This window comes from Falco punctatus (assembly GCF_963210335.1).
Source record: "Falco punctatus genome assembly, contig: scaffold_125, whole genome shotgun sequence".
Taxonomy (NCBI): domain Eukaryota; kingdom Metazoa; phylum Chordata; class Aves; order Falconiformes; family Falconidae; genus Falco; species Falco punctatus.
In genome coordinates, this window is record NW_027660299.1 from 118,516 (window position 1) to 145,156 (window position 26,641).

The following is a 26,641-nucleotide window of genomic DNA, read 5'->3' on the forward strand; positions in this document are numbered from 1 at the left end:
AAAATCCAAAGGAGGAAAAATTTGTCACCATTTGTCGTAAAACAGGAACCCAAGGGCCTGAAATAGTATTAGTCAGAAATTACAGAAGTGTAGTACCAGCACTTTCCCAAGGAATATTCCTTCCTTTGGAACGTACTGCCATGGGAGCCTACAGAAGCTCATAGCTACAAACCCGCAAAGCAACTGGACAAAGGCTTGGAAGGTAAAACCATCAGAAGTGATTAAACAAAGATGGGAATAAAGCCTCCAGCACAGAAAAATACTAACTCCAGGGCCCACGAGGCAGAAAGCACATACACTGCCTGCTTCTACACGCTTTGCTGAGCATCCCCTACTGCTGCTCTCCTGGAGAGGAACCGGGCACACAGACACACTTACACTTACGCTCCTGGCTGACACCAGCATCCCCCAGGGAGAGACCAGCACGCAGCCACACAGAACAAGGGCACACTCAGCCTTTGCCCCTTACCTGCTCACTTGAAGCACCAAAACATGCAGAGGTTTTGAAAGAAAAGGGTTTAGAAAGAAAAGAGTTTAGAAGGAGCCTGCAAAGCAAGTTTAACAGTCTTCTGCTTTGAAGGACGCAAAGCGTGGGCACCATGCAGTGTCCAGCACTTACCTGTGTCGTAGTGTACTGTCAGGGACCCGGAATAATCACCCGTCTTCTGTGGGTGGAAGTCCACTGTTACTTGCACGGCATCGCCAATCCCAAGAGTCCCAGCAGAGCGATCAACAGAGAAAGGGCTGCAACACAGAGAGGCACATCAGGATTACTGTGGGACATTTGGGGACTATGTGGCTGTCTCGCTCACTTCAGCTCACCTGCGCAAGCAAGAAGCAAACAAACCACAGTTAGCAGAAGAAAAAGAGAACAGACAGTATCAGAAACTGAGCCACCAACTCGACTCCTGAAGAGCTCCAGCCCTCAGAACATCCTATGCTATAAAACGACCTCGTCTCCCCCATACCCTGCATCCAGTTCTCTGCAGCAAGGCTCAAGAGTCTGACTGCTAGCGGTACGATCGGAGGAGGGTTTTTGAAGGGCACAGAGATGGTGAGGGTTATTTGCATGCACAGCCTGACACGGACTTCCTCAGGAATCCGTCTTGTCCTGCCACCTATACACCTCAAGAGATACAAATGTCAAGGCGATGCCTGTCCCAGTGAGATTGCAGCCTGGAAATCAGACAGGGAGAAGAGAATTTCTTCTTGAAGACCAGAGAATAACTGGAGTTTAAGTTGCAGAATTCAACTCTTTTTTTTTTTTTTTTTTTTTACCTTGAAAGCATCCTGGTTTTGCCTAAGAAAGGGCACATTTTATCAGTGTTTCAGTGAAAGCTGCTCTAAGCAAAGAAAAATCTGTAGGAGTGCAAAGGCACATTAGAGTGATACAGAAACAAGAAAACAAGACACAAAAGGAGTACCCATTTACAGCCTGAACAATTAAATCTCTAGCTAAATGAAGCACCATTAGCAGGAGCATATCGAGGCAAGTTTAACAGGAGGTTTTCGGTGTATTCACAAGCAATGCAGTCTGGGGCTCCGGGTTGTAATCCAGGCTTGGTAACTGTTTGCTTGGCCCGCTGGAGGAATTCTGTGCAATGCGTTGGAAATAATGATGAAAAGGTGTTGGTGTACTTCGGATTTAACACGAGCAATTATGATTTGTGGCCAGGTAAACAGCTCTTGGCTGACAGACACATAATTCAGTTCTTTAACGCTCAGGGAAAAGTCAGATGCAACATGCTCCTGCACAACAGCAGCTGGGCTTTGCGGCTCCTGTACAGCCTCACTTAGAAAGCAAAAGGTACTGGCTTTAGTGCTTTGCTGGTGGTCAATTTGTCACCTCAAAAACACCTTCCAGAGAGTTTCCCAGTGATTAGGGAATGCAGCACACAAAAATAATGAGAAAATCAGGAGCCATGCACGAGCTGAGCTTCATTCATGGAAGTAGTGACAGCTGATGAAATTGCTGGAGTTCCTGCTCATTAAGGAGATATTGCTGCAATTAGGGGCCTGACCTGCTCCCATTACAACTAGCAAGAACATCACCAGTGACTAATGGGGAAGCACTGGGCCTGCAATGTTCACGTGCTGGACCTGAGACTTTTGAGAGGGAGGAGGAAAGCCAAGGTGCCACCAGCCTCAGAACCGGACTGCTCTCCATGGCCCTGCACCTGCACTGGGGGTTGTGCCTGGTTATACTGGGCAGGGCTCTGCTGGTGCTTGGCTGGCATCACTGCCTGCTGGGGGAAAGGCACAGAAAAATTCCCCCCCACCTTTTTTTTTTTTCTCCCCCCCCCGCCCCCCGCCCCAAACATGGCCAGAACAGAAAAGCTGCTGTTTAAGGGCCACAATTCAGCACCACCTCCTATCCCGTCCCCTTGTCTGCATACCCCTGCCCTCAGATAGCTGGGATGGGAATGACACTCCCGAGGATGACTTCAGGGGGTGCCCGAGAAAGAAGGTATCTTCCCATCTTCAAATTATCAGAAGAAGAGGATCCCACCGAGGTCAGGACTCATTCTCAGGACTGAGAAACAGAGCACAAGTCAGACACCGCACCTCCTGCCTCCCACCCCATGCTGTACCCACGGGACAACTTTGTTACTGCTGTCGCAGCTTGGTATCCCTCACGTAGACCTGGTTCTCCAAGACCCAGAGGGATGCAAGGTCCATGCTTAACCTCAACTCTGAACTTCAGTGCACGTCACTAAGCTGTTCCCTGCAGCCTACAGATAAGAGATGCTAAGGAAACGTCCCTGACACACTAATAGCCACATGAAAGCCACTGCCAAGAGATGAAGCTGGCAGGCTAAACTCTGGCCTTTTAGCCATTAATTGTGAGCTGCTCTTTAGGATAATTCTTGTCCTGTTAGATCTACCCTGTTAGTGAATCACTACTGCTCCTGAAACGACAGGAAAGATAAGGTTTGGAGGTTTATTAACAGGTTCTCTTCTGACATCCTTTTTAACTATGCCCATTTGTACGTTTGCTTTGTTGTACAACATCTAAACTGTCACAGGTCCAGATCTCCCAGCGGTGCCTTGCAATCCCCGGCTTGTATAAACTCATCTAGCCGCACCAGCCCGAGGGAGACCTTCCCAGCAGAACCTGCTGAGATCTTGCCCGTTACTGCCCTGCAGAAAGGGAGCAACTCCAGACTAGTAAGCAATTTCATAGGGATCTGTTCTGGCATCTGTTGTCCTGTCTTTGTACATCCTGTGGTAACTCTCCAATCCCACACCTCGGTGTCGTATATGGGTCCTACAGGGGGCTCCTAGCACTGCACCTTGTAGCATCATTTCCTGAGCTTTCAGAGCCTGGTGGGACATTCCTTAATGTATCTTCTCAGACGGATCCTCTCTGACCCCAAAGCACAGCGTAGCACAAGGTCTGTAACATCAGGAAAAGGCAGTGCTGCGCTGAGATCTGCTTCCAGACGCCATTTTCAACTGAAACGTACTGGAGTGACACTTATCTCCCTGAATGCCATGGAGAAGAAACTCGTTATCCAGCCTTAACAATGAGAACGACAGGAAGAGACTTTCTATATTTACACTAGTACTGCGCTGACTCTCCAGCCTACTTGTCACGCTGGCTGGGAGGCCACTTCTTTCCTGCTGGGGTTGCTGGAGCCACTGAGCTCACCTGGGACCTCGGGGCAGGTACCTGGGCAACTGCTCACAGCACAAGCAGCAGGGAACCCACTGTCACACAGTGCAGTCCCCAGCACTGGCTGGAAGAACCGCTCCTGGCACACCATGGCCTCATCACACAGCGAGAAAGAACGTGGGAGTTCTGCTCTCGGGCTGCAAGGGAACGTGCTGACCTGGTCAAGAGGGGGGAACACTCGGATTCTGAGTGGGGGATACAAGCTTGGGGCACTACAGTCCAGATACTGGAGGGCTGGGCTGCCATTCACTGGGACACAGCAGAACTGCATGCAGCCGAGGGATGGGAAATGCAAACACCTGTATTTGGGGTGGAAGAATCCCTGGCAGTACAGGCTGGTGGGCACAAAAGCCTTTCTACGGAAAGGGAGCTTAGGGGCTGCGGCACAGGACGTACAGGGAGATGCTGGGATAAAGGGCTTTGCACAGCCTGGAGGAGGACAGAGCAAGGCTGGTATTACCCGATCTTACTTCTCGTGTTGTGTGCACACCCGATCGAACTCTGACACTGGTCTTGCTTTGAGCGCCGTGTTTGCTCAGATGATCTCCAGAGGTCCCTTCCAAAGTTATTCTGAGTTTCTCTTCTCCATCAGCCCGATTCCATTTCACATAGCCCCCAAATTTCTCATATTTCCTATACATCTGTGCATATATGCAAACAGATGGTAGACAGACAGGCACTGGAGGAACTCAACCTCTAAGAAAGTTCCCAATGAAGAATTCATTATGACATTTTGCTGAACACTTAAAGCAAAAAAAATAAAAAGAGCAGAAACACAGGAACTTCAGAGTATTTAAAAAGAAATCTGAAGGAAAGTGGGGGTGACCTAATTAGAATAAAACACTGCTTATACTCAAAGATTTAAATCATCAGTTTGAAATTTCAAACTGGCTTTCAAAAATTTGTAATGAAATGGAAGAGATGACTGATGCCTTCAGCTGACATGGGAAATCTTACCAGCTTTTGATCTCTGCAGACACACACAATCCAGTTATTCAGAATTCTACTTTTTTGTGTGTCATATGAAACTTTTGTAACGCTTCCCATCTCTCTGTTGCAAATCAGGACTGAAAAATTTAATTGTTGAAGTTCAGCATAAAAATCGTATCAAGCAGGATTCAACACACGCTGGATCACTCAACGGAACAGTTGGCAAGGACGTTGCCAAGAGATGCCAGACACGACTGGGTATCTGTTTTGGTGGTGACGACTAGATCTGGAAATCCCAGAGGGAAGCTGCACAGGGATTTACAAGGTCCTGCCTATGTATTTCCACAGTGACAAGCAGCAGCCTGCTTGAATAGCATCCTGGAAGCCTGTTTCAACAGCCTTGCCAGGCTTTGGTAGGAGCCTCTTGGACCCTCACGCTTCCCAGGAGAAAGAGCAAAGAGCCTTCTCTTGACCCCTGTTTTCCTGGGGAAGAAACTGAAGCAACTCAGGTGCACTAAGGCAGACGGCACATCTTTGCTGCGTTCTGGACCTCAGCTCCTGCACCAAGACCTCTGGGACCAAGCAACTCGGAGCTAACTACCAGCCAGCTGAACTGGTTTCCTTGCAGGTGCAGTGTCAAAAAGGCACTACCCTCTCCAGTTCAGCAAACTGGAAAACCAGTGACTGTCTTCTGAGACCAACAGGAACAGTACAGGCTGTCCACAACGCCGCACATGTCAGGCACCTGACCAGGAGACTGCCCAAATACCACGTGCTTGTGGCCTCCCAAGGAACGTGTATATTTGGCCAACAGGGCCACATACCTATTTCAGAAGGCACTGAAGATCAAGGAGCTTGCCGGTAGCTACTACAAAGTGCTAGAGCACTTTCCAGGAGATCTGAGAGAGACAAAGCTCTACAAGAGGCTCCCAACCCACGCACCAGGTATTTGCTGCATCTTTGGCCTGTGCCCCCGCTGTAAGGCATTCCTCTTTGGGGCTGTAGTGCAGCTTTGAAGCCGCTGTCAGCTCATCTCCGCTTAAGAGCTCATTCTAATGAAGAATATTGGATCCCAGGGACCAGATCAAACCTACTGGAAAACCAGGTTCTGGACCCCACAGGGGTTTTGTCAGGGTCTCAATACCAATTGCTTTGATCTATCATCTCTGATTGCACTCGCTACTCTAGACAAACTGCTGATAAATTCTTAAATGTCTCTTCCACCAGCTCAGAGCTTGCCCATTTCTTAACACTGCCCTTGGTCTGCAGGAACTGAGCTCCTGGAGCTGTCGTCTGCCCCGCAGGATCTTCCACAGCCCAAGGGCAGTCCAGCTGCCTTCTTACAATTGCTCTTTCAGTCTAACAGAATCAGCCTTGCACGACTGTGCTCTGAAGACACCGTTGCACTATAAAACTCCACTCTGCAGCTTGCAGAGTTTTAGCAGAGGTTGCGCCATGCTTCAAACACTATAATCAACAGCAAAACCCACGTGCCCTGCCCATCTCCAGCCACGGCAGCAGCACGGCAGCTCACATGCTCTGGTTCCTTTTTGTCGCTGTTTCCCAACTATATTATCACACCACAGTGTTTTGCACAAAAAGAGATGAGCTCCCTACCTCTGAGTGCTGATGCAGTAGCGGGCCACCCGGTTACCAACGTTGCGAACCAGCAGTGTTTTCTGGGTGCTGTACTTGACGGGACAGGCTGAGAAGTTCACCTGGTCGGGGAAGTCCAGGATAGCTCGGGCACCTATAGCTCGGATAGGCACAACAAACTTCTCCCTTTCTGTGATGCAGATGAGCTCGTGGAAATAATCCTGCAGGGAAAGAAACAATCTCAGCACAATGCTTTTAGCACCATTCCCACGGCAGAAGAAAAACTGCTGTTTTCTAGGACTGTTGCAGTAGCATTCAATAACGTAATAATAGTACCTTTTACCTTCATGACCTTTCATTCCAGTAGCATGACTTGCACAGGGTTGTTAACTTGCAAAGAAGAAACAAGCCCACTGATTCACCCGCTTTCGCAGCAAGCTGGCAGCACCACAATTACCTGATGCTTTGATTCCGAGGCACCAAAACAGAGTCGCTTCACGCAAGGGATCACAGCACTAATGGAACCTGCTTCAATCGCCACCGCAGACTATTGGAAGCACCACTGAGAACCCAGCTGTGCCACAGCACTAACTCCAACGCCAGCAACGCGGCGACCTCGTTGAAGCTCGGCAGGCGATGCTCAGGTGCACTTTCAAAAGGACTTCACCACATACGTGAGCAACGGTCAGTCGCTGGGGAAATGCTTCACAAGCTGGACACGGTAATTGCTGCGATGCCAGGCGAGTGTAGGGCACAGCTGTATTTCTCACCCCCTCCCACAGCCTTACAGGGCCAAGGCTGGGGACACGCACCCTTCAAAAGCCATCTGACCCATCTCCCCACACCAGAACCGGCTCAGCTCTGCACCCAAAGTGTCCCTCCAGATGTTTCACAGGTACTTCAAAGCACTAACAACTCCACCCCTGCCCTCAGCAGCCTACGCCAGCTCTGCACTGCAATTCAAGAGAGTTCTTCTCTGCCTAATCTCAGTTTCCCTTTACATCTCACCCCAGCCCCAGGGGACACAGAGACAGTTCTGGCTGATGCCTTAATCACACCCCTCTGTAAGGTCTGTTCTAGAGGAGTAAGTGACGGGGTGCCTGGTTAGCACACCCACCCCAGGCAGGTGGCATCGGGAGCTGCACACGGGGGACACTCAGACACCCCACCAGAGCAAAGCCGGCTGTGCATTCCCAGCCACTGCCTTCTGCAGAACAGAGCCAGGCAATCCCCCCCCATCCCGGCTGCCTGGCGTTTAGCAGCAGGAAGGCAAATCAAATTACCAAAAGCATTTTACTGTAGGGATGAGCAGATCAGACCCCAGATGGATGGCAGGCACCGCTGGCTGCGCTGCAAGTACCACCTTGCCCCCATTGAAATCAGTGAGGAAACTGTTGCCCCAGGGCCAGGAGCCATTGCCCCCAGCAGGCTCTTATGGATGAGCTGATCAAAGCTCTGCTTCTCATCAGTCACTGGCTGCCCTGATTTTTGCCCCAGTGCTTTTAACTCATTTGATATTCTTGTAATTGTTGAAGCAGGAAGCGCTTTGATTTAGGAACCGCACACAGCGGCAAACTCCCTTCAGCAGAACTGATCCGGATTCCTCCACGGCTGGGATTTCCTGCTCCCATCCCCTCCTGGAAGGGCCCTAAGGCAGCCAGCCCAGGCACAGACACGGACCCAGTGCTCCAACACAACAGCTGACACCCAGCGCCTCACCCACCACCCAGCACCTCGCCCACCGCTAAGGTTGCCAAAACAGATGCTGCCCCCCATCCAAGGCACAAAGAATAAAGAAGGATCTCTTTTTCTAGACATCTCAAACAGTCACCCTACAAACTGCACAAGGGCTTTTGCTTCTCCTATTTGGAAGGTAAAATACTAGCAAGGGAACTGCAGCAAGCAACCTGCAGGATTTAACATCATATTGCAGGCAAGGGTTTCATCTTCAGCAAGTCTTTGTGAATTAGCAAATTTGTACTCAATCTTGCAGCCCAAGCCCTCTAAAATAAAAGCTATGGGCAGCCCATATGACTTTAAAGCACCCATTATCTCCCGGGTACTTCACCTCCCAGACTGCTCAGATGCTCAGAAACTGCATTAGCAAATGGAGAGTGCCATTTGCTTTTGCTGTTGTTATTTCGGCCACACTACTGTAACAAAGGCAAGTCCAATTGAAAGCTACCTGCCTTAGTCAGTCTTGGCATGCCATATTTACTTACCTCTCTCTTCCAGATGCCAGGTAGACAGAAGAGGATGCAAGTACAGATCAGCAGGGAGATAAAAAAAAAAAAAAGGAACTTCAACAATTGGAGGTATTTGAGGGAAGTAAAAGGAAGTAATTGTCAAGTCGTTGTCATTGCTAAGGAGCAAATGGATCAACAGCAATGCAATTAAGAGCCCAAGAAATAAATACCCCCCAAAAGCAAGCACTGGCAGCCTTCCCAGCTCCCTTGCTGGTGAGGGGCACTGGGACCACCTGCACAGCAACGAACAAGGAAAGGGAATTCTTTCTCCAGGGACCTGAGGGCAAGGCTAAAGCAGCAAGGGTTTGGTTTCACAGAGACAACCACAACCTTGAGAGAGCAAGCTGCCTCTCGCCATTCCTGCAGATGCACATTATGCTCCAAGCCCCCTCTCCAGGGACACCGTGGGACATGGCATCCCGTGCAAGGCTTGACTCAGCACTTCAGAGCGGGCTGACCCTTCAGCCACGCTCTACCACCCCACCAAAGTGGGACCTTGCACCAGGCTGAATGCAGCGTCAGCCCAAACAGGGGGAAAGCCAAGGCAGAGGGGTGCTAGGCAGAAGCTGGCTGCTTGTGTCGCTGTGGACCCATGGTCCCTTAAGCTTTTGAAAGCTGAATTGCCCCCCTGGGGGGGGAACGGGTTGCAGTCTCCCCTGCAGCACTGCCTCGTGCTACCGGGACACTACCTCTGCTACACGCTTGCTTACAGCCTGGGCAACTGTTGAGACCAGTTCAAAATCTCGTTCTGCTTCGCAACTGCAAACCCTTAGCAGACTGTTTAAGACCAGGTTTCTAAATAGACATGCCTGGATGACAGAGGGGCTGCAACCCATCTATGCTCTAAAGTCTGTTGTGTTTAGACACAGCTTCAGGCTACAGATTTTCATGAAAACATGACTTCATCCTTCATACAACTCCCCTCTCCATTGCAAGGATGACAGACAGTTGTACGATGGTTCCCCTTCTCTCACACCCCTGTGACAAGCAGGAAGTTACAAGCTCTGGCCTTCCAGGTATCACCACTGGCATCTGAACTGGCACCCGCCGGAACTGAAGCAGCTGCTCATCTCTGATGTTGTTTCAGGCTCTCTGCAAACTCAGGGGCTAACGGTAATACTGCCACAGCGATATCAACCTTAGCTGCCCACAACACCACACTCGGATGTCAGATTTCCTGCATAACCCATCCTAAATCCTGCACTGAATTCCTTGCAGCAGACGACTTGCACAGAAAAGATCCTTGTAGCATGAGGTCACACGGCAAGCCAAGCAGGGAAAGCTCCCGCTGAAACCCTGATATCAAAGGCTGGAAAATAAGGGCCATGACAAGAGAGGAGGGACCGGAGGATGAAGATCCAGTCGCAGGAGAAGGGGGTGCCCCTGCGCCTGCCCCCCTCAGCTGCCGGTTCGCAGCACTCTGAAATGAGTCGCTTAGCTCCAGGTTCGTTTGGCACCGGGCCATTTGCCTTGGTCTTCTGCCCCTTTCCTCCCCACACGAGCCATCTGGAAAGTATACTTGGAATAGCTTCTGGGTGCTACAAAGCATCTAACAGGGCTGCGCTGAATTGTAAAGGACTTCATTTCACCGATGCAGTAACTCGCTGTCCTGTCGTATTTCATATTAATCAATGTGCATTAATTCAGTCTCCACCGAGCACCAGTAATGAATTTCACAAACCTCACAGACTGAGCTGGCATTGCCGGAAAATAATGTATGGCTACAGTGAAAAGAGCAAGAGGGCAAAACAGAATAAGCTGTGCTGGTTTTATATGCTTCTTCCTTCCTTCTTCCTTTACAATAAACTATTAATAAGCCTGAAGGACACACAAATGGAAGTGTTTCTCTCTGTTGTTAATCTGCCAGTCAGTGCCACAATGGTTCCCAGTTCAGCAGAGACTGTCAGACCATAATGCAAGGACACGCAGGAATGTGGGCTGGCACGAGAACACCCACGCTGTACAACTGGAGCCACAAAACAGAAACGTGCAAATCAGAAGCAGCAAGAGTAACTAAGTGGAAACGCTGCCCAGCAGAAAAATTAGCAGTTCATTTATAACACAAGTGCCAATAAACCAACAGACACGTCAGCTGTTTATTTATTTTCTGACAGTCCGAGCACGTGGCACATTCCCAAATGACTGTGAGACAGTAGGAAACTGCTCATTTTCCAAGAAAGGGCTACGTGGCATTTCAGCCACTAACAACTCACATGGCCCGATTACTTAGGGCTTAGCCACAATTTTACTCCTTTCAATCAGGAGTGACTTCGCTGAAGTCAGACTTACTCCAGGGAAGAACAGATTCAAAGCAAGAGAATTATATAAACCAACTCCCAATCAGGAAGACCCAGACCCCAGTTCACTGGGTTACCCACAGTCCCTGTGGATCGTGCAGCATCAGGGATGTAGGGGTTGTTCAAAGGCAGCACTCCTGAGCCTTCCACAACTAACACAGATACTCTGCAGGCAAGCAACTGCAAGCCCAGCGCAGGTGGCTTTACAGAACCATTTCCCAAAGCCTGCCTCTTGGCCAAGGGCTTTGCAAGGTGCTCTGCGCCTCCTGACCACGCTGTGGATGCATTTCTAGCTCAGCTACAGCACTCTGGCACTTCGCTGATTCACACTCCATCACGTATGAGCCAAAACATTCCGTTTGTACAAAATTCTGGTTCTGCTGTACAATCCCCATGTGCTCCTCACTGAGCAGCACGCATCCCTCTCCCAATGTCCTGCAAGGAGCACAAAACCCAGTTCGGCAGAAACCGCCGTGGTGTCGCTGAAGCTGTGCAGAGGACCTTGCTGGCACAGCTCCCTAATGCCACACACTCACCAGTTCAAGGGCAAGACAAGGGACAAAGTACTGGACATGAGTGCTCCTGGGGGTTCTCTCACCCTACTTCTATTTGGGGTGATGTTCATCTGTTGCTCTGCTGCTTCTCTCTAGTTGAAGAGCAGCAATTTGCCCTTCATGGGAACCAATTTACTTCCACACCCAAAATGAATGCTAATTCATACTAATAAATCGCATTTTAAAGGAAACAGCGTCCTCTGCAAAGCCTACCTCGGTGAGATTATGCTCTTATGTCACTTGGGCAGTATGGAGAACTGCCCTAGGCCAACATCATTTTTACCTTCCATACGAATGACGTAAAACCATTTCTCAGTCCCTCCCCAAAGCAACAGATCATTTCACAAGCTCAGGGAGCCAGGGACCGCAGGGCATTTCCTCTTTAGTTTGCTACAGCCACGCTGTTTGAGGATAGGACAGGGCATTAAACTAAATCTAAGCAGCGAACACAAGATGAGAGAACAGCTGTGCCCAAAGGGATCCTGCGCCTCTGGCCTGGTGCGGAAACGCCAGCTGGCTCAGAGCGACCCCCTCACCTTGCATCACCCACAAAGTCACACAAAGAACCCTGCCAAGAGGCAGCAGAGTGCTGGTGCAAAGAATCAGCCTGTCTGTATTCCCCTGCGATGCTTCCTCCCTTCCATGCCATGTGCTAAACCCTTCTGCATTAACAAGCCTCCAGACCACACTGTCACCCCTTCACATCACGGCACAGTGCAAGGCTTGCCAGAGCCACAGCACCGATGTTCCAACCTGCAAGCAAAAGCATGGCACATGGGGCAGGGAATAGGTGCCAGCTGACACAGCAGCCACAGCCACATGCACGCAGGCACAGCCACACCAGCGTGACTGCCCAAAGGCTCCGGGGTAAGTGTCTGCCTGCAGATTCTACCTGCCCCTTCAATGCCTGGGTGTGCTCCAGATGTCTCTGTCATCTGCAGCACACCGACCCCCTGCTGATTAAAGACATCTAGAGCTCAGTGCGGCTGTGCCAGGCTGGCTCCCCGCCACGAGCACAGCGCATCTTCTCCCCTAGAATCACAGCTGGAGCACAGGCAGGCAAGTATCCTCAGGGGCAGCACAGCGGCAAGGCTGGAACACAGACGGTATGAAAAAGCATCACCTTCGCTCCAGCCCAGGGTGAGGAAGGGAACTGGTTGCCAGATGGGAAAGAGGAAAGCTCTCTGCATCTATTCACTCCTCTAGTCTTTTCCATCATAATTAAGCCCCTAACACTGAGTGGAGAGGTGGGATGGCTAAACATCAACACCCCTCCCAGCCATTTTCCTACTGTCACACGTGCACCTTCCCCTGCAAATGCCCAGGAAAGCACAGGGAGGGAACGCACAGCCCGTCAGTCCCTGCTGCGGTGGCATCGCATGGTGCTGCCAGCCAGGCTGCCTGACCACAGCCTAGAGCAAACCTTGCAGCACGGCACGGGTTATAACCAGTGCGCAAGGAAAGTGCCGGCTTCAGACAGAACGTTCCGCTGTCTCACTGCTGTGTCCAACGTGATACACATTCCAGTGACTCCAGTTTTCAAAGGTGGTGGTCCTCACTCTGATCAGGCTCAACTTCGCGTCCTCCAAACAACAGGTCAATTTTAAATAGGCTTTTGTTATTTATAATTATCAGAGCAAACCCATAACCATACAGCAACGGACAGATATTAGCAGTGCCGCAAAACCCACAGCAGACGCCCTGTTCTGAACCCAGCCCCGCAGCTTCGCCTCCCGCTGAAGGCACCTGTCTCTTGGGACCTCCAGTCTCACCTTGTTCTCATTGGGGGTGAAAACGATGTGGAAAGTCACAAGCATGCCAGGCGGTACTTTGCGGCACACGGCATGGTGGCTGATCAACTTGAAATAAGGTGACCTCTCCAAGGTGACCTTCAGCAGCTGAGGAACCTGCAGAAAAGGTAAGAAAGTATGATTTTGCAGCTCGTGGAAACAGGAGGAGAAGAGACCTGCCGACAGCCTTCCTTAACCACCTTTCCAAAGCACTTTTAGCTCTGGAGGTACGTGCACATAATACACAAGAGTCAACATTAATCCCTTCTGCCTGGGCAAAACAGCTCACGGCCAGAGGCAGCAGGGCAATGAAGGAAGGGCCAAGCAGGGAAGACACCAGCAGCACGGAGGTATAATATCTGAATCAAGCCACCCGTGTATTCAACAAGCCCAAAGAACCTGCCGGCTTCTGCCCATACACATCCAGGCAGTCATGCCCCTAGAAGGGGACTGTGTTATCTGAAGGCCAAACAGTACGTGTTAATCCTGGGGGAAGGAAGAAATGCACTTTAACGTGCTGCGTTTGAGCGGGGCACTCAAGCTGCGGTGCTACAGTCATGCGGGCAGACCAGCAAGAGGAGGAGACCACACATACTGTGGCCTCACTGGGAATAAAAGCAGGCCTGAAGAGCAAAAGGAGGACCATGGGAAGACAAAGAGACAACCCCACAAACTGAGGATGACTAGGAAAATTCACAGGGAGCTGTAAAGAAGCAAGGGAGAAGCACAATACGCTACAAGGAAAGGCTGATGCAGAGGATGAGAGCCAGCAACTTGACAAAGTGATGGAAAGCCAGGCGACCCCCCCCCCAGGCTGTGCCTATCAACTATGGGCTCCAAAGGCATCTTCTGCCTCGAGATACATGACCGGCACTGACTGGCGCTGGAGTCTCAGTTTTAAAAGCCAACCTCTGCTCTCTGGAGGCTCCTGCTGCCTGTGACCGTAGCCAGGCAGCTGCCAGCGCAGGCAAGCCAGATCCCCGGGGACCCCTGCCCACCCCTAGCAGTCCCTGCAGGCACCCTGCTGCACGGTTCTGCCCTCTGGGACACCACCAGCACACAGACAGCACACAGGCATTTCTCAAGCACATTGAGAGCGACGCCTGAGCACCAAATCTCAAAGTCTAAAGCAGGTGATTTGGACTGACGGGCAGCTTCACTGACAAACAACAAACCCACAGGAGGCTTGGAAAAAATGGAGGCTCGTTCTGCACCACCCACCCGAGCCTGGTAACCCGTGGCCAAGGCAGTCCTGAACTCTCCAAACGCCCTTGGAACCCAGCAGGGTCCTGGGGCAGCGGGTTCCAGGAGCCAGTTTCACAGTGCACACAAGCAGTTTGGTCACCAAGTCCCTTAGGAGAGGAGCACGTGTGGCTAAGACCTTCAACAAAAGCCACCCGGAACACCTGAGGGTGCTGAGGAACAGCCTGAAGACAGAAAAGCAATTGTACAACACAGGTAAGAGCAGTAAGTATATAGCGAAGCACTTCCGTAGTTGCACGATTACAGAGCCTCTATTTGGAATATATTTTGCTGTCAGCTGGATTTTTAGGGGGCAAACAACTTCAGGCTGCCGTGCAGTATAAGATTCAGAAGAATCTGGGAAACCAGCGCGAAAACTCTGAGACAGAGCACAACACTGCTCTGCTCTTCTGCAGGACATCACCAAAAGCCAACAAAATTAGAATAGAACACTGTCTCAGGATTATCATCTCTACCTTTCTGTATTTAGAACATACCAAGGATTTTCCTTAGAGCTGATCTTACTTTTACACCCACGCTCTCCAATGGTTGAGGTCTTACCGGCTTCAAAACTAGTTCGGTTTGGAAAAAAACCCACATTCACACATTGCCTCCCCCTTTACAGGGCACGTAAATCCCAAGGCGCAGCTGGACAAGTTTATTATTCCTTACTGGGAAGGGCAGAAATGTTATGCAGATGTTCTTTTCCACCCGAGGAAGCATGAACAGAGCAAATCAACTGTTTGCCTGTTGGCTGGTACTTGGCAAAGATAACCATTTTGAAGTGCTGCATGGATAATGGAGCAGCTGAAGCCAAAAGACTCAGTGGGAACGAAGCAGAGAGTAGGAAGAGAGAAACTGAGGCACATTTTAATTGGGGAAGAAGATACCTACAGCAAGGGGTGCCCAAAACCCAGTGCAGACCACACCAGTGGCATTCCCTGGGTGCAGGCACCCATGCCACATCTTATCCACGTTCCCAAGTTAAATGCCAGACCAGGAATGGTGCAGTACTCTCCAGGAATAACTGAGGGACCACACACGCATCCTTCCTAGCCAAAGGGTCTTCCCTTTTCGCCCACATCCCTGTCAAAACCTGTTCTCTCAGGAGATTCTTGGACTTCTCCCGCTGTCCTTCCACCCGCAATACACCTTGGTAGCTTTTTTTTGTTGTCCACCTGTTTGTCCCCCCCAGCAGGTAAATCTGGAAATCTGGGGGGAATTCACCGGCTCTTGCGCACACTTCCATCTTCCCATCCCACCCTCCCCTCACGCATACCTCTTATTCTTCATTACAGAAGAGTACCCTTAATTACACCTCTCTTCCTGACCTTTCTCTGCTGCCAGTGCACTTACTGCTACAGATCAAGAGAAACCCTTGCGTGTAGGAAAGTGTGCAGGGAGAGAACACCGAGCTCAGCTCCTTTCCTCCCTCTGCCTTTTCCCACCAGCTTGCTCTTGGCACATGCCTCATTCCAGCAAATATTTCCCCAACTGAAATTCAAAAGGTCTCAACTTCCCTCTTTACAGTGGAACAAAACTGCTGACATTTTCCAACTTTTCCATTTGCAACTTTCTTGGGAAATCTCAAAATGATCAGGTTTTTCAAGCAAAGGTGGAGACCTCCGAGGGCACTTGACTCTGAACGTGCTGTGGCTCTCCAAAGGGAAAACAGAGCATCACGTTGCCTCAGAAAAACCTGAGCAGAACCCAATTAAGCTTAGCAGGAGCCTGAAGCGGCACCTAAAGGCCTCCCACTGCTTCTGCTACATCAGTCTGTTTCCACTGCTGTTTCAAAACACCTTTCCTGAAGCGCTGTTACCACTAATTATAACTTACTCCAGCATAAAGTGGAGAAGACCCCACCCCGAGCTCTGACAGCCCGTTCAGCTCTCTGTGCAGCTCACCCAGAGGCAGAGGTGCCCTGTGGAAACCAAGATTAACCACGGAGCCACCAGGACGCGGTGCACACTCGAGGGAAAGCACGAGGGCAGGGAAGAACTGTACAGCCCTCAACATTCCCATCCGTGCAGGGCTTCCACGGGGAAAGGTGCTGACTAGAAAAGCTCCTTTCAGCGAGGTACTACCAACACACAGCCAAAACCAGGGCAAGAAACCTCAGCATGGCAAGATTTCCACCATCTCGCAAAATAAAGGTGGCGAGACCTTTTACTCTGGATGCGCTGTGCTGCAGCAGGTGACTGGCTGTGCTGTGCACCGCGCGGACAACACTGCTCTCCAGTTCCAGCACAGGGTTAAACTTCCACATCCCAGCACCTACCTTGTCCTCGTTCCTCAGAATCAGTGGCACTTCATACACCTCGTAGGGGACGTAGCTCTGGAATACCACCTCTGACGGGAAAGGCTGGAACGAGTGCTGTTTCGGGGAAGGTGCCGAGAACTGCAGATGCAAAACAGAGTTTCAGCCGCTGGGAGAAAGATTCATCAATCAGAGAATACTACATCGGTCCCCAGTGAAGTACAGTCTCCCGGTGAGTACGCCTGCCCAGCTCACGCCAGGGGAACGGCAGCTCACCCACCTGTGCTCTGAGCAGATCAAAAGTTTCTGGGCCACACCGAGCAGGCTCAAGCGAGCAGCTCTTTTGCTGGCCGTTTCTCCAGGTTTCCTGCTCCAAAAGGCAAGGCAGCACTTACCTCCGGCAGAGCGCTGGGCTAACAGTCACACAGCTCCAGAGCACTTACTGCGAGAGCCGTAAGCACTCGTGCAGCAAGTGAAAGCCAAGAATTTACAGGAGACTCCATGGGAAACAGTCTGGGGATTATCTTTACCCTGAGACAGTGACCAAGTCCAACCCATCCTCAAATCTCTTTTTTGATACACAGCCTAGAAACCATGAGGAAGAGAAGACAGGCCAAAAAGGAACACCGCCGTTAAGAAAGCAACAGATGAGGTGATAAGGTTCAGCTCCTTCCCCAGCACTACTGCGCAACTTGAGTAAGGCTGGACTTGGCATCTCCTTTTCCCATGAGCTCTCAACGGATGCTTCATTGCAGTCCATTATTGCCATGTCAGTTAGTACCACCACCGAAGCGTGCCTGACGACACACAGAAACAGCAAACGCTTACAGCGCAGAGGCATTACTTGGAGAAAATCCCTCCCTGCTTTGTCTCCCCCCTTCCAGCTGAACTCTTCGCACTCACAAGACACAGGCACATCTCCTGCTTCTGCACAGCAGTCAGGGTCGTGCTGAAGCCAGGAGCCACAGCACCCGGCCAGTTCTGTGCGTGCTCGTCCGAGGCGTTCCCAACCTCACACGCTGTCTAGGGCAATCCCCAACCAATTTGTTACAGGTCTCTTGCTGGCACTTTTCCACTCAGCAGCCTACCTCAGTCATCTACCCCTTTGGAACGTGCGTTACACTAAGCAGATGTGTAAGAAGAGCAGCTTTCAACATACGTGTAAGCAAACACTGATCCAGATAAAGCACACCCGCTCCCCTCTGCCCAGCACCATTCCCCTGTGTGCCTGGCAGCCTGCAAAATCTAACACCCCGTAAGGGTCCCACTCGTCGTTCCAACCCAAAGCATTCATGCAATTGCTTGAGCTACACCTTGAGTAGTTACCGTAGGCCCTCAGCCCCCAAAGGCCAATGCAGCCACCACTGAGGGCATCCGATGACCCCAAGCGTTTGACAGAGACTACACCAAACCAAGGGCTGCCTATTTCAGCAGGAGGGTGGGAAATTGCAAGCTTGCATCCTTGTGTCCCGCCCCAGCCTTCCTCCAGTATCATGCTTTAGCCACAGAAGCTCGTCTCCAGCAAAAGCCACCAACTTCAGCAGAGGTGCTTTATATGGGCTTAGTGCAGGCCAGGACTTCAACAGCTCACTGGGGGAAAACGTTTCACCTTTCCCCCAGCAGAAGGAACTCCACCACCACCAGCAGCAGTTTGAAACGACAACAGGACTTAGTCACCAAAGTATTTAGATAAGCTGGAGGCAAGCCTGTCACAAGCATAGGCCCACTTCAAATGTCACGTCAAACAGCAAGGAAAAGGGCAAGAAAAGGCTACCTTTTGACGGGAGGCTTCGCTCACGTCGAGAAGCTGGGTAATCTGGGGCCGCCGCATGTCCCGAGTGCTGGCCAGCCTCTGCTTGGTGCTAAGAGTCATCTCCTTCAGGAAGGCAGAGGGAGTCAGCTGAAATGCAAAACACCAGCAAGAGCTACAGAACTGCCTTCATTCAGAAAGGCTTTTCTTGTTCAAGAGCCACTGATCAATAATTTGTGATCACAGCCACTAGGATAGTCCTGGAAGCCCCATAATTACCCGCTGAAATATTTAACATCAGTAAATTAATGATAGAGAGCGGAATACACATGCTCCAACCAAGTGGCTCTGTCCCATTAGCTTCTCCTTTGTGATTTGATGTGACATGTTGGGGGATTTGGCTCTTCGGGCATTTGTTTCCTCTTCAGATTTGCTGGATTGAGCCAGTGACCTTTGAAGAAGGTCGGGAGGAGTTACCAGCAACCCCCTAACTCCATCCTTGCACAACGCTTACAACCACCACACGCGTGGAGACGTCACTGCTGGGTGAGTCAGAGGAAAGCAGAGAAGCAGTGTTGTGCCAAGACCGAGGTGGAGAGGAATGGCTCCAAGTTTTAGTTATCTCTTTTGAATTAGCACTTGTTTTCTCTGTTCTGGCCTCCGAGACCCCTCCACAGAAGTATGCAGAGAGATCTCCTCGACAGAGCCTCAGCGCCAGGTCGCCTTCAGCCAGGTGAGCTCTGGTCAGCAAAGGACGTCTGAGGATGGGAAGGAGGAATTGCCCTGACTCCGCTGCTGCCTGCAGCGCTGGGTCTGTGCTCTACACGGGATACGGGACAGAACAACTGGTCTGGAACCTGTTCCATCTGGGACCAGCCATGCCTCTCAAAGCCTTTGGGCAGAGTTCAAGCAGCCCACCACATGCCCAGCTGCCTGGAGGGCAGGTATGGTCAGAGCAGCGCTGGCAAGCATCCCGACGTGACAAAACATTGCTGCCCACACAAAGGGGACAGAACGAAGCACACGCTCACGCTTCAGCTATTCCGGTGCAATGCCCGGTACGTCCATTTAAATTGGCTCCGGTGGCACATCCAGACAGACTCTGGGCTTGCCCTGAAGCAGCACACAGTCCATCCCCTACTGCACCATGATCGCCACCTCCGACAGAAGCATGGCAGCAGAGAGACGGGGAGGTGGTGTCCAGCTTCACAGTGCGGCCAGACAACAGGAGGGGCAGGTAGAGGAAGGACGCGGGGGCAGTTTCCAGCCTTACACAGCTCCTACCTGGCCGCAGCAGGTACTTACAGTTGCAGGCTTCTCTGTCCCTCTGGCTAGCTTCAGATTACGAGGCACTACCACTTGCCTCGGGAATCCACCAGCCATCCTGGAGGACCCTGTGAACGAGCAGGGCTTTCCAGTGGCCATGCCTCAGTTGACCTGCAAGGAACAACAACAGGACTTTGAAAATCCAGAATCCCCTTCATGGCAGACCCAAAGGAGACAGCTGTGTCTCCAGGCTGTAGCATCCTTCATAACTGGACAGCAGGCGGCCTCCCCACCCTGTCTCATCATTAGACCATGTTGAAGCAGAAGAGTGAAGATTGATAGAAGTAAAACCCCACAACAAACATTCCCTGAGCCAAAACAGCCTTTCACAAGCCACACGCACACATCAGAGCCTGCTGGCATTTCTCACCTTCTCCCCCCAACTTCCATCTGTTTTGGAACTATTTACTGGAATTTTTATCCAAATCTCGATTAATACCCAAACTGTCCTTTATTACTCTTCAAAAGTTTTTCAGTGGGAACAAAAGGGAAATGTCACTTCACTGCTTCATTTTGCAAAAGCAGCTGACCCAATGCGACTCTGCGCCTGACCCTACTAAGCGCTCAGATTATTAGGAACAACCTTAAAGCCGGGGATCGCTGCTGCCCCGAGCATGAAAATCAGACGGCTCTCCTACTTTGCAAACCAAATGCCCACCCTTTGTGCAAGGAGGTTGGTGATGGTTTTAACTAATGGAGCACAGAGCTCAGTACTCTGATTACCAACTATGGTTTCTCAAAGCTAATTTGGTTAAGTTGCAAAAATGATCCAGCAAATAGGACTCCCTCCAGGCATGAAATTGCCACAGTGACCAAGAACCTTTCTCCATGGAGAACAAGGGCCCCTTTTTTCACTTATTAACACCCAAACTCAAGGCTCCCTACAGGCGTTTGAAGCTGTAACAGCAGAAAGAAAAGCATGAAACCATTCAAGCTGCATGAGCAATTAGCTCAAATAGAAACGCAACGTATGTGAAAGCAGGGCCACTTATAGGCTATCCTCATGGCAGCTCTTCTCCAGCATCCTCATCCTGCAGGCTGCATGGGTCAACAGGTCCATGGGCCGGTCTTTTTCTACCACCAGCCTGCTGACGACCTCTCCATCTGCATCTCAAAAAGTGTGGGTGCAAGAAAGGGAAAGAGGAGAAAACACCCCCAGAAAGTGGGTCTCAAGCACCGACAAAAATCAAAGAGAGGTCTGTACAGCACTTACTAAGCACTACTTTGGGCTAGAAATCATTTCCCCTCCCTTCCTGGCTAACTGGACCAAGGGACGGATGGATTTGCCCACTTCTTATTTTATGGGACTTGAAAGACCCAGCACTACCCTAACACTTTTTGACATCCCGAAATTAAGCAAAAACTCACAGATCCCAGCTTCAGGTAAATTCATCCAGACACTGCAGACAAGCTACTCATTTCTTTAAGGAGTACAGAAAAACCTCCACGCTGACTTACAAAGCAAGAACTTAATTCCTATTTTGCTTGCCTGGGGAGGACCCCAAGCATATCAACGCAAAAGAGAACAGGCAAATCACCGTCTTGCCACAGCTCCAACAATGCCTTTGGGGTGTCCTCTGTTGTTGCACCTGGTGAGTAGCCACCTATGAGCTTGTTCCAATTAACCGTGCACACATCTACACACACGCCAGCCGAGGGCATCCAACTTACAAGGCCATCTCGGCTGCCAGGGAGCTTCACGCATTTTCAGCGCAGCATACGGCATAAACAAACGCTTCCCATGAGACTCACGGCCACAAGCAAACCAAATCAGCACATCTGCTCGGCAGGGAACCAGGAACCCTCCGCTGGAAAACCAGCATACATTATCTGGAGCTTTACAGTCCGGTCAGGGAAGATAAAAGCTGGCTCTCCAGCCAGCTAGCTTGTGGCAGCTCACTGCAACACGTGTCCCACATGTTGTCCAGACACAAACCTGAGCAGGAACTGCAGAGCTCAGATATGACACCCCGGTGCGCTCCAGGCTCCAAGACAGACGCGCTCTAAAGAAAGGGAACCGGACGCTGGGTGATGCTTCCTGCCTCAGAAGGCAGAACTCCAAGACAGACGTCAAGGTGAGACCCATCAGGGCTCTCATGCTTGGCCTCAGATGCACTCACAGGGCTGCCACCACGTGCTCCTGCCCACCGCTCCCCCACCTCAGAAGCAATGCCAGAGCCTCCCCGGCTCGGCACAGAAGTGACTCCTGCCTGCTGCAGGCAAGCAGCACAGCTGGAGCCAGGCTTCACACTCAGAGTGTTACCGAAATCCCGGAATGAAGAACTTATCGACACCAATGTGATGTAGATAAGCAGACACTTTTTTATTAACGGCCGGGTGCGTGAGCGAGTCCTCTCACGATCAACGCACACCAGGTCCCAAAATCAGATTCCATATAGAGAACTTATTCATACATATTCATTAAATATTCATGCATAATCCTAACATTTCCCATAGATCATTAACATACTCTCCTCCTATATCCGCTTCTGCGCAGTAAAGCTTAGAAAGGTCTAGAAATGGGTCTGGGGTACGATTTGGGTAGGTGGTATATGAGTCAGTGGTCGCGATCTCCCCTGCCGGAATTACCTTTTACTAAAGTTCACAGTTTCTTGGCAGGCACCTACAAGCTGTTCCAGTCGACTCTCCCCAGTTCCCATTCATCTCATATTCTGACATTTCAATACACCTCTGCGTACAGAAGACTGGTTAAGTACAAAGGAACCTTTCAACCCTAGAGTTATTACCTAAGTTTTAACAATGGTTCCAGCCCCTTCTTCTAGCCTTGGTACAGGACGTACAGAAGATCTCATAACAACTTTTACTGTGCAGCTATAAGTTTCATTAAAAATATTTCTTATCCTTCTATTTTTCAATTTTATAAAATGATTTTATAAAATCAATTAATCAATCAAATAAAGTCAATCAATCTTAACTTATTTACAAATTGATAACAAGAGGACTTGACAAAGCAGCCGCAGGTGCTTAGCAAGGGAAACCGCTAGCTGCAAAGTGCCTTCATGGAGCTGCATGGCAGAAGCCACATGGAACCTGTGCAAAGCCTGCAAGCACCTCAGCATGCAATGCTGGCATCTCAGCCTGCTCTCAAACCCAACCACCCTGCTCCCACACTCAGCTGCGTCCCTGCCATTGAACTCCTCTGGTTTTCCAGCCCAAACCTTTCCGCCCTCCCAGGGAGATGGAGAAGGCCAAATCCATTCCTCAGCCCTGCTCGTCAGCCCAGACAAGATTTTTATCGATTTGTTAATAAGTTAAGATTGATTGATTTTATTTGATTGATATTCAAGAGATATTCAGAGGAAGATGACAAATTGGGTCGGTTATTAAATGCGAAGAAAAACTTAGCTGGATGGTGGATAACTCCTAATGGACAGGTAGTAATTCCACCTCTTGTGATGAGAGAGATAATTCAAACGAGACATCAAGAATGTCACTGGGGAGCAGAAGCCTTAGTAACATCTTTACGAAAGCCAGTAATATCAGTTAAGATGTTGGGAATAGCTAAAATGGTAACTGCAAAGTGTGAAGTATGTTTGAAAAATAATCCAGTGATTAAGAAAAAGGTTCAAATGGGTAGACTGAAATCTGCTGTAGAACCTGGAGATTATTGGCAAGTAGGTTTTTCAGAGTTACCTAGACAAAATGGGTACCGGTACATCCTGGTAAGGGTTGATACTTGTACAGGATGGCCAGAAGCCCTTCCCTGTCGCACCACACAAGCAAAAAGAGGCTGTGAAGTGGTTATTACAAGAAATAATTCCGAGATTTGGAGTTCCTATTGGAATTTCCTCTGACAGAGGTCCACACTTTGTGGCTGAAGTAGTCCAAAGTGTTAGCAAAGTATTGGGTATTAATTGGGATTTGCATGCGTCTTGGAGACCACAATCTAGTGGGAAAGTGGAGAGGATGAATCAAACTTTGAAACGACAAATAAGCAAGATTTGTCAAGAAACCAGTCTAAAGTGGCCTCAGGCACTTTCATTGGCATTATTATGAATCAGGGTACAGCCAAAGAGTGGAACCTCAGTCAGTCCTTATGAATTATTATAAGGAAAACCATATGAGTCTCCAGAACCAAATCTAAACATACATGTAAAAGGAAAACAAGATGTGTATAACTATTTGCTTTTTCTAAGGAAAACTTTGGCTGTGATTTGGAGTGTAGTAATTTGGAATAGACCTTTACCCGTGGAAAATTCCGTGCATTATTTCCAACCAGGAGACTATGTCTATGTGAAGACCTGGGCCTCCGAACCTTTGCAGGAGCGCTGGAGAGGACCTTTCCAGGTACTGTTAACCACTTTTATAGCTATCAAGATAGCTGAATCAGATGCTTGGATACATTATACTCGAGTGAAGAAAGCACCTACTCCATGGAAGATTGTCAGTCGTGACCCAGAGACTTTAAAATTGACACTGAAACATGTCTAATTTTTATATTGGATTTTATTGTGGTCGGTAGTGTTGGTAGGATCATGGGCCAGCTTGGTGGACAGGAACAAAAGACAAGTAGAAACAGAACAAGTGATTGAAATTCCCAAACAAATGGCTGAGGAAAATTTGATGGTAGGATTGATTAAAGAATTTGCCAATTTACAAAATGTCACGCAGATCACTGCTTGTTTGCCAATACCAAGGGCAGTAGGTGAATCTATTCCATGGGGAATTTTAACTATGAATTTGACTAACCTGGAACATAAAAATGAAACCAACTATTGTGAACAAAGGCCAGTGACTCAATGGTACGAGCAAGTGAAAGTCATTAGAAAACAGTGGAAAACTCCAGGTAGTCTGGCGGATTGTGAAAAATTGTTAAATCATGTTTTTACCAAAATAGGGAGATTTAAGACTGTGGGATGGTGTTCTCATGATGAACAATTTAAAATCAATGTGAGCAAAAGTGTCATGGAATGGAAGTGTAACAAAACTGGCCAAAGCACCCAATTAGTAGACCAGTGGGACTCTATATGGTCTATGTCCATATTTTCCCATTTTCAGTATATGGCAAGAACTTCTTGGTGTTTTACCTGGGATGGAAAGGTTTTTTCAGTATTACCCTGGGTTGACGATAGGTCAACTACATTGGGAGAGAAGGAAAATAAAATAGTGCCATGGTGGAAATGTGAAAAAGTGTATGATTGTAGTAATGCAGACTTAGTAATCCAAAGAATTCCTCCGTTGGCCGCTGCTTTGAAATATGGTTGGTTTTGTCGAGGTCTTAAGAATACTCTCAATTTAACCAGCACTCTTACAGTCAGAAGAGGAACTTTGTTTAGTTGTAGAAAATCTACTATTTGAAGTCCAGGACATTTAGTTTGGGCATTAAGTGATGGAACCTGGACAACACACTTACCATTAGATGGTAAGGTGAAACAAATCACTTTAGGCACGCCAACATTGTGTCCAATTTGGAAGAAATCACCATTTAAAGGATCTCTAGAGAATTTAGAATTGAAACGAATAAAGAGATCTGGGATAAATGATGATACTTGGAATGAACCATCTACAGGAGTGAAAATTGGCTGGGCACTGGAATCACTTTTAAATCCTATAGCTTCATATAGAAACAGAGTATGGCTCTATCATTTAACTGGTCAAGTGGAAAAATTAGCAAACGTTACCAAAAAAGGGTTTAAGGAATTGAATATACAATTACAGGCAACTTCCAGAATGACTTTACAAAATAGAATGGCACTAGATATGCTCCTACTTAAAGAACATGGAGTGTGTGGGTATCTCAAGGATAAATTGGACCACTGTTGTATCCACATTCCAAATGTCACTCAGGATGTGGAACATGATCTAGACCTATTGGGAAAAATTGAAGAAGAAACTGAAACAATTCAAAAGGATATGTCAGAAGATTGGCTTGGGAAAATTTTTAACAAACTCGGATGGAATTTGAGCTCTTGGATACAATCTATAATTAAGACTTTGTTTCTGTTACTAGTTGTCTTTTTGATGAGCATGCTAGTATATGCATGTTTCAAGAAAGAGTTTACCAATAGAATTGCAGTGAATCGTATGATTATGAGAGAAGTACCAACTATTTCACCAAGACATGATCCATTACCAAAATATGTTGAAACAAAAGATATATGAATAATGTGAAAGTATTGAAATACTGATTTTCAACACTTTCAAAGGGGGGAAATGTTATCGATTTGTTAATAAGTTAAGATTGATTGATTTTATTTGATTGATTAATTGATTTTATAAAATCATTTCATAAAATTAAAATATAGAAGGATAAGAAAAAAATCTTATAAGAAACTTATAGCTACACAGTAAAAGTTGTTATGAGATCTTCTTACGTCCTGTACCAAGGCTAGAAGAAGGGGCTGGAACCATTGTTAAAACTTAGGTAATAACTCTAGGGTTGAAAGGTTCCTTTGTACTTAACCAGTCTTCTGTACGCAGAGGTGTATTGAAATGTCAGAATATGAGATGAATGGGAACTGGGGAGAGTCGAACAGCTTGTAGGTGCCTGCCAAGAAACCGTGAACTTTAGTAAAAGGTAATTCCGGCAGGGGAGATCGCGACCACTGACTCACATACCACCTACCCAAATCGTACCCCAGACCCATTTCTAGACCTTTCTAAGCTTTACTGCGCAGAAGCGGATATAGGAGGAGAGTATGTTAATGATTTACGGGAAACGTTATGATTATGCATGAATATTTAATGAATATGTATGAATAAGTTCTCTATATGGAATCTGATTTTGGGACCTGGTGTGCGTTGATCGTGAGAGGACTCGCTCACGCACCCGGCCGTTAATAAAAAAGTGTCTGCTTATCTACATCACATTGGTGTCGATAAGTTCTTCATTCCGGGATTTCGGTAACAAGATCACTTCCACGTCTCCTAGCAATGCTGCCTCCAGAAAGCAAGTGAGAAAAAGCTTGATCTGCAGGCTAGCAGCTAGGATGCTTGAGAGCTAAGGAAAACCC

At 48.8% G+C, this 26,641-nt stretch overlaps 1 protein-coding gene across 1 annotated transcript in view; it reads right to left on the reverse strand.

Annotated features, from left to right (window-relative positions):
* Positions 1 to 20,726, reverse strand: part of LOC308057241 (hydrocephalus-inducing protein homolog) — a 100,210-nt gene extending 79,484 nt beyond the window's left edge. Inside the window, exons 1-6 of the mRNA XM_080411361.1 lie at positions 19,647 to 20,726; positions 18,366 to 18,491; positions 16,613 to 16,732; positions 13,072 to 13,206; positions 6,224 to 6,423; positions 620 to 744 (exon numbers count right to left, since the gene is read on the reverse strand). Of these exons, the coding sequence (XP_080267487.1) occupies positions 620 to 744; positions 6,224 to 6,423; positions 13,072 to 13,206; positions 16,613 to 16,732; positions 18,366 to 18,491; positions 19,647 to 19,766 (826 nt within the window). The 5' untranslated portion in view covers positions 19,767 to 20,726. The remainder of the gene's footprint in view (positions 1 to 619; positions 745 to 6,223; positions 6,424 to 13,071; positions 13,207 to 16,612; positions 16,733 to 18,365; positions 18,492 to 19,646) is intronic.
* Positions 20,727 to 26,641: the final 5,915 nt, after the last annotated feature.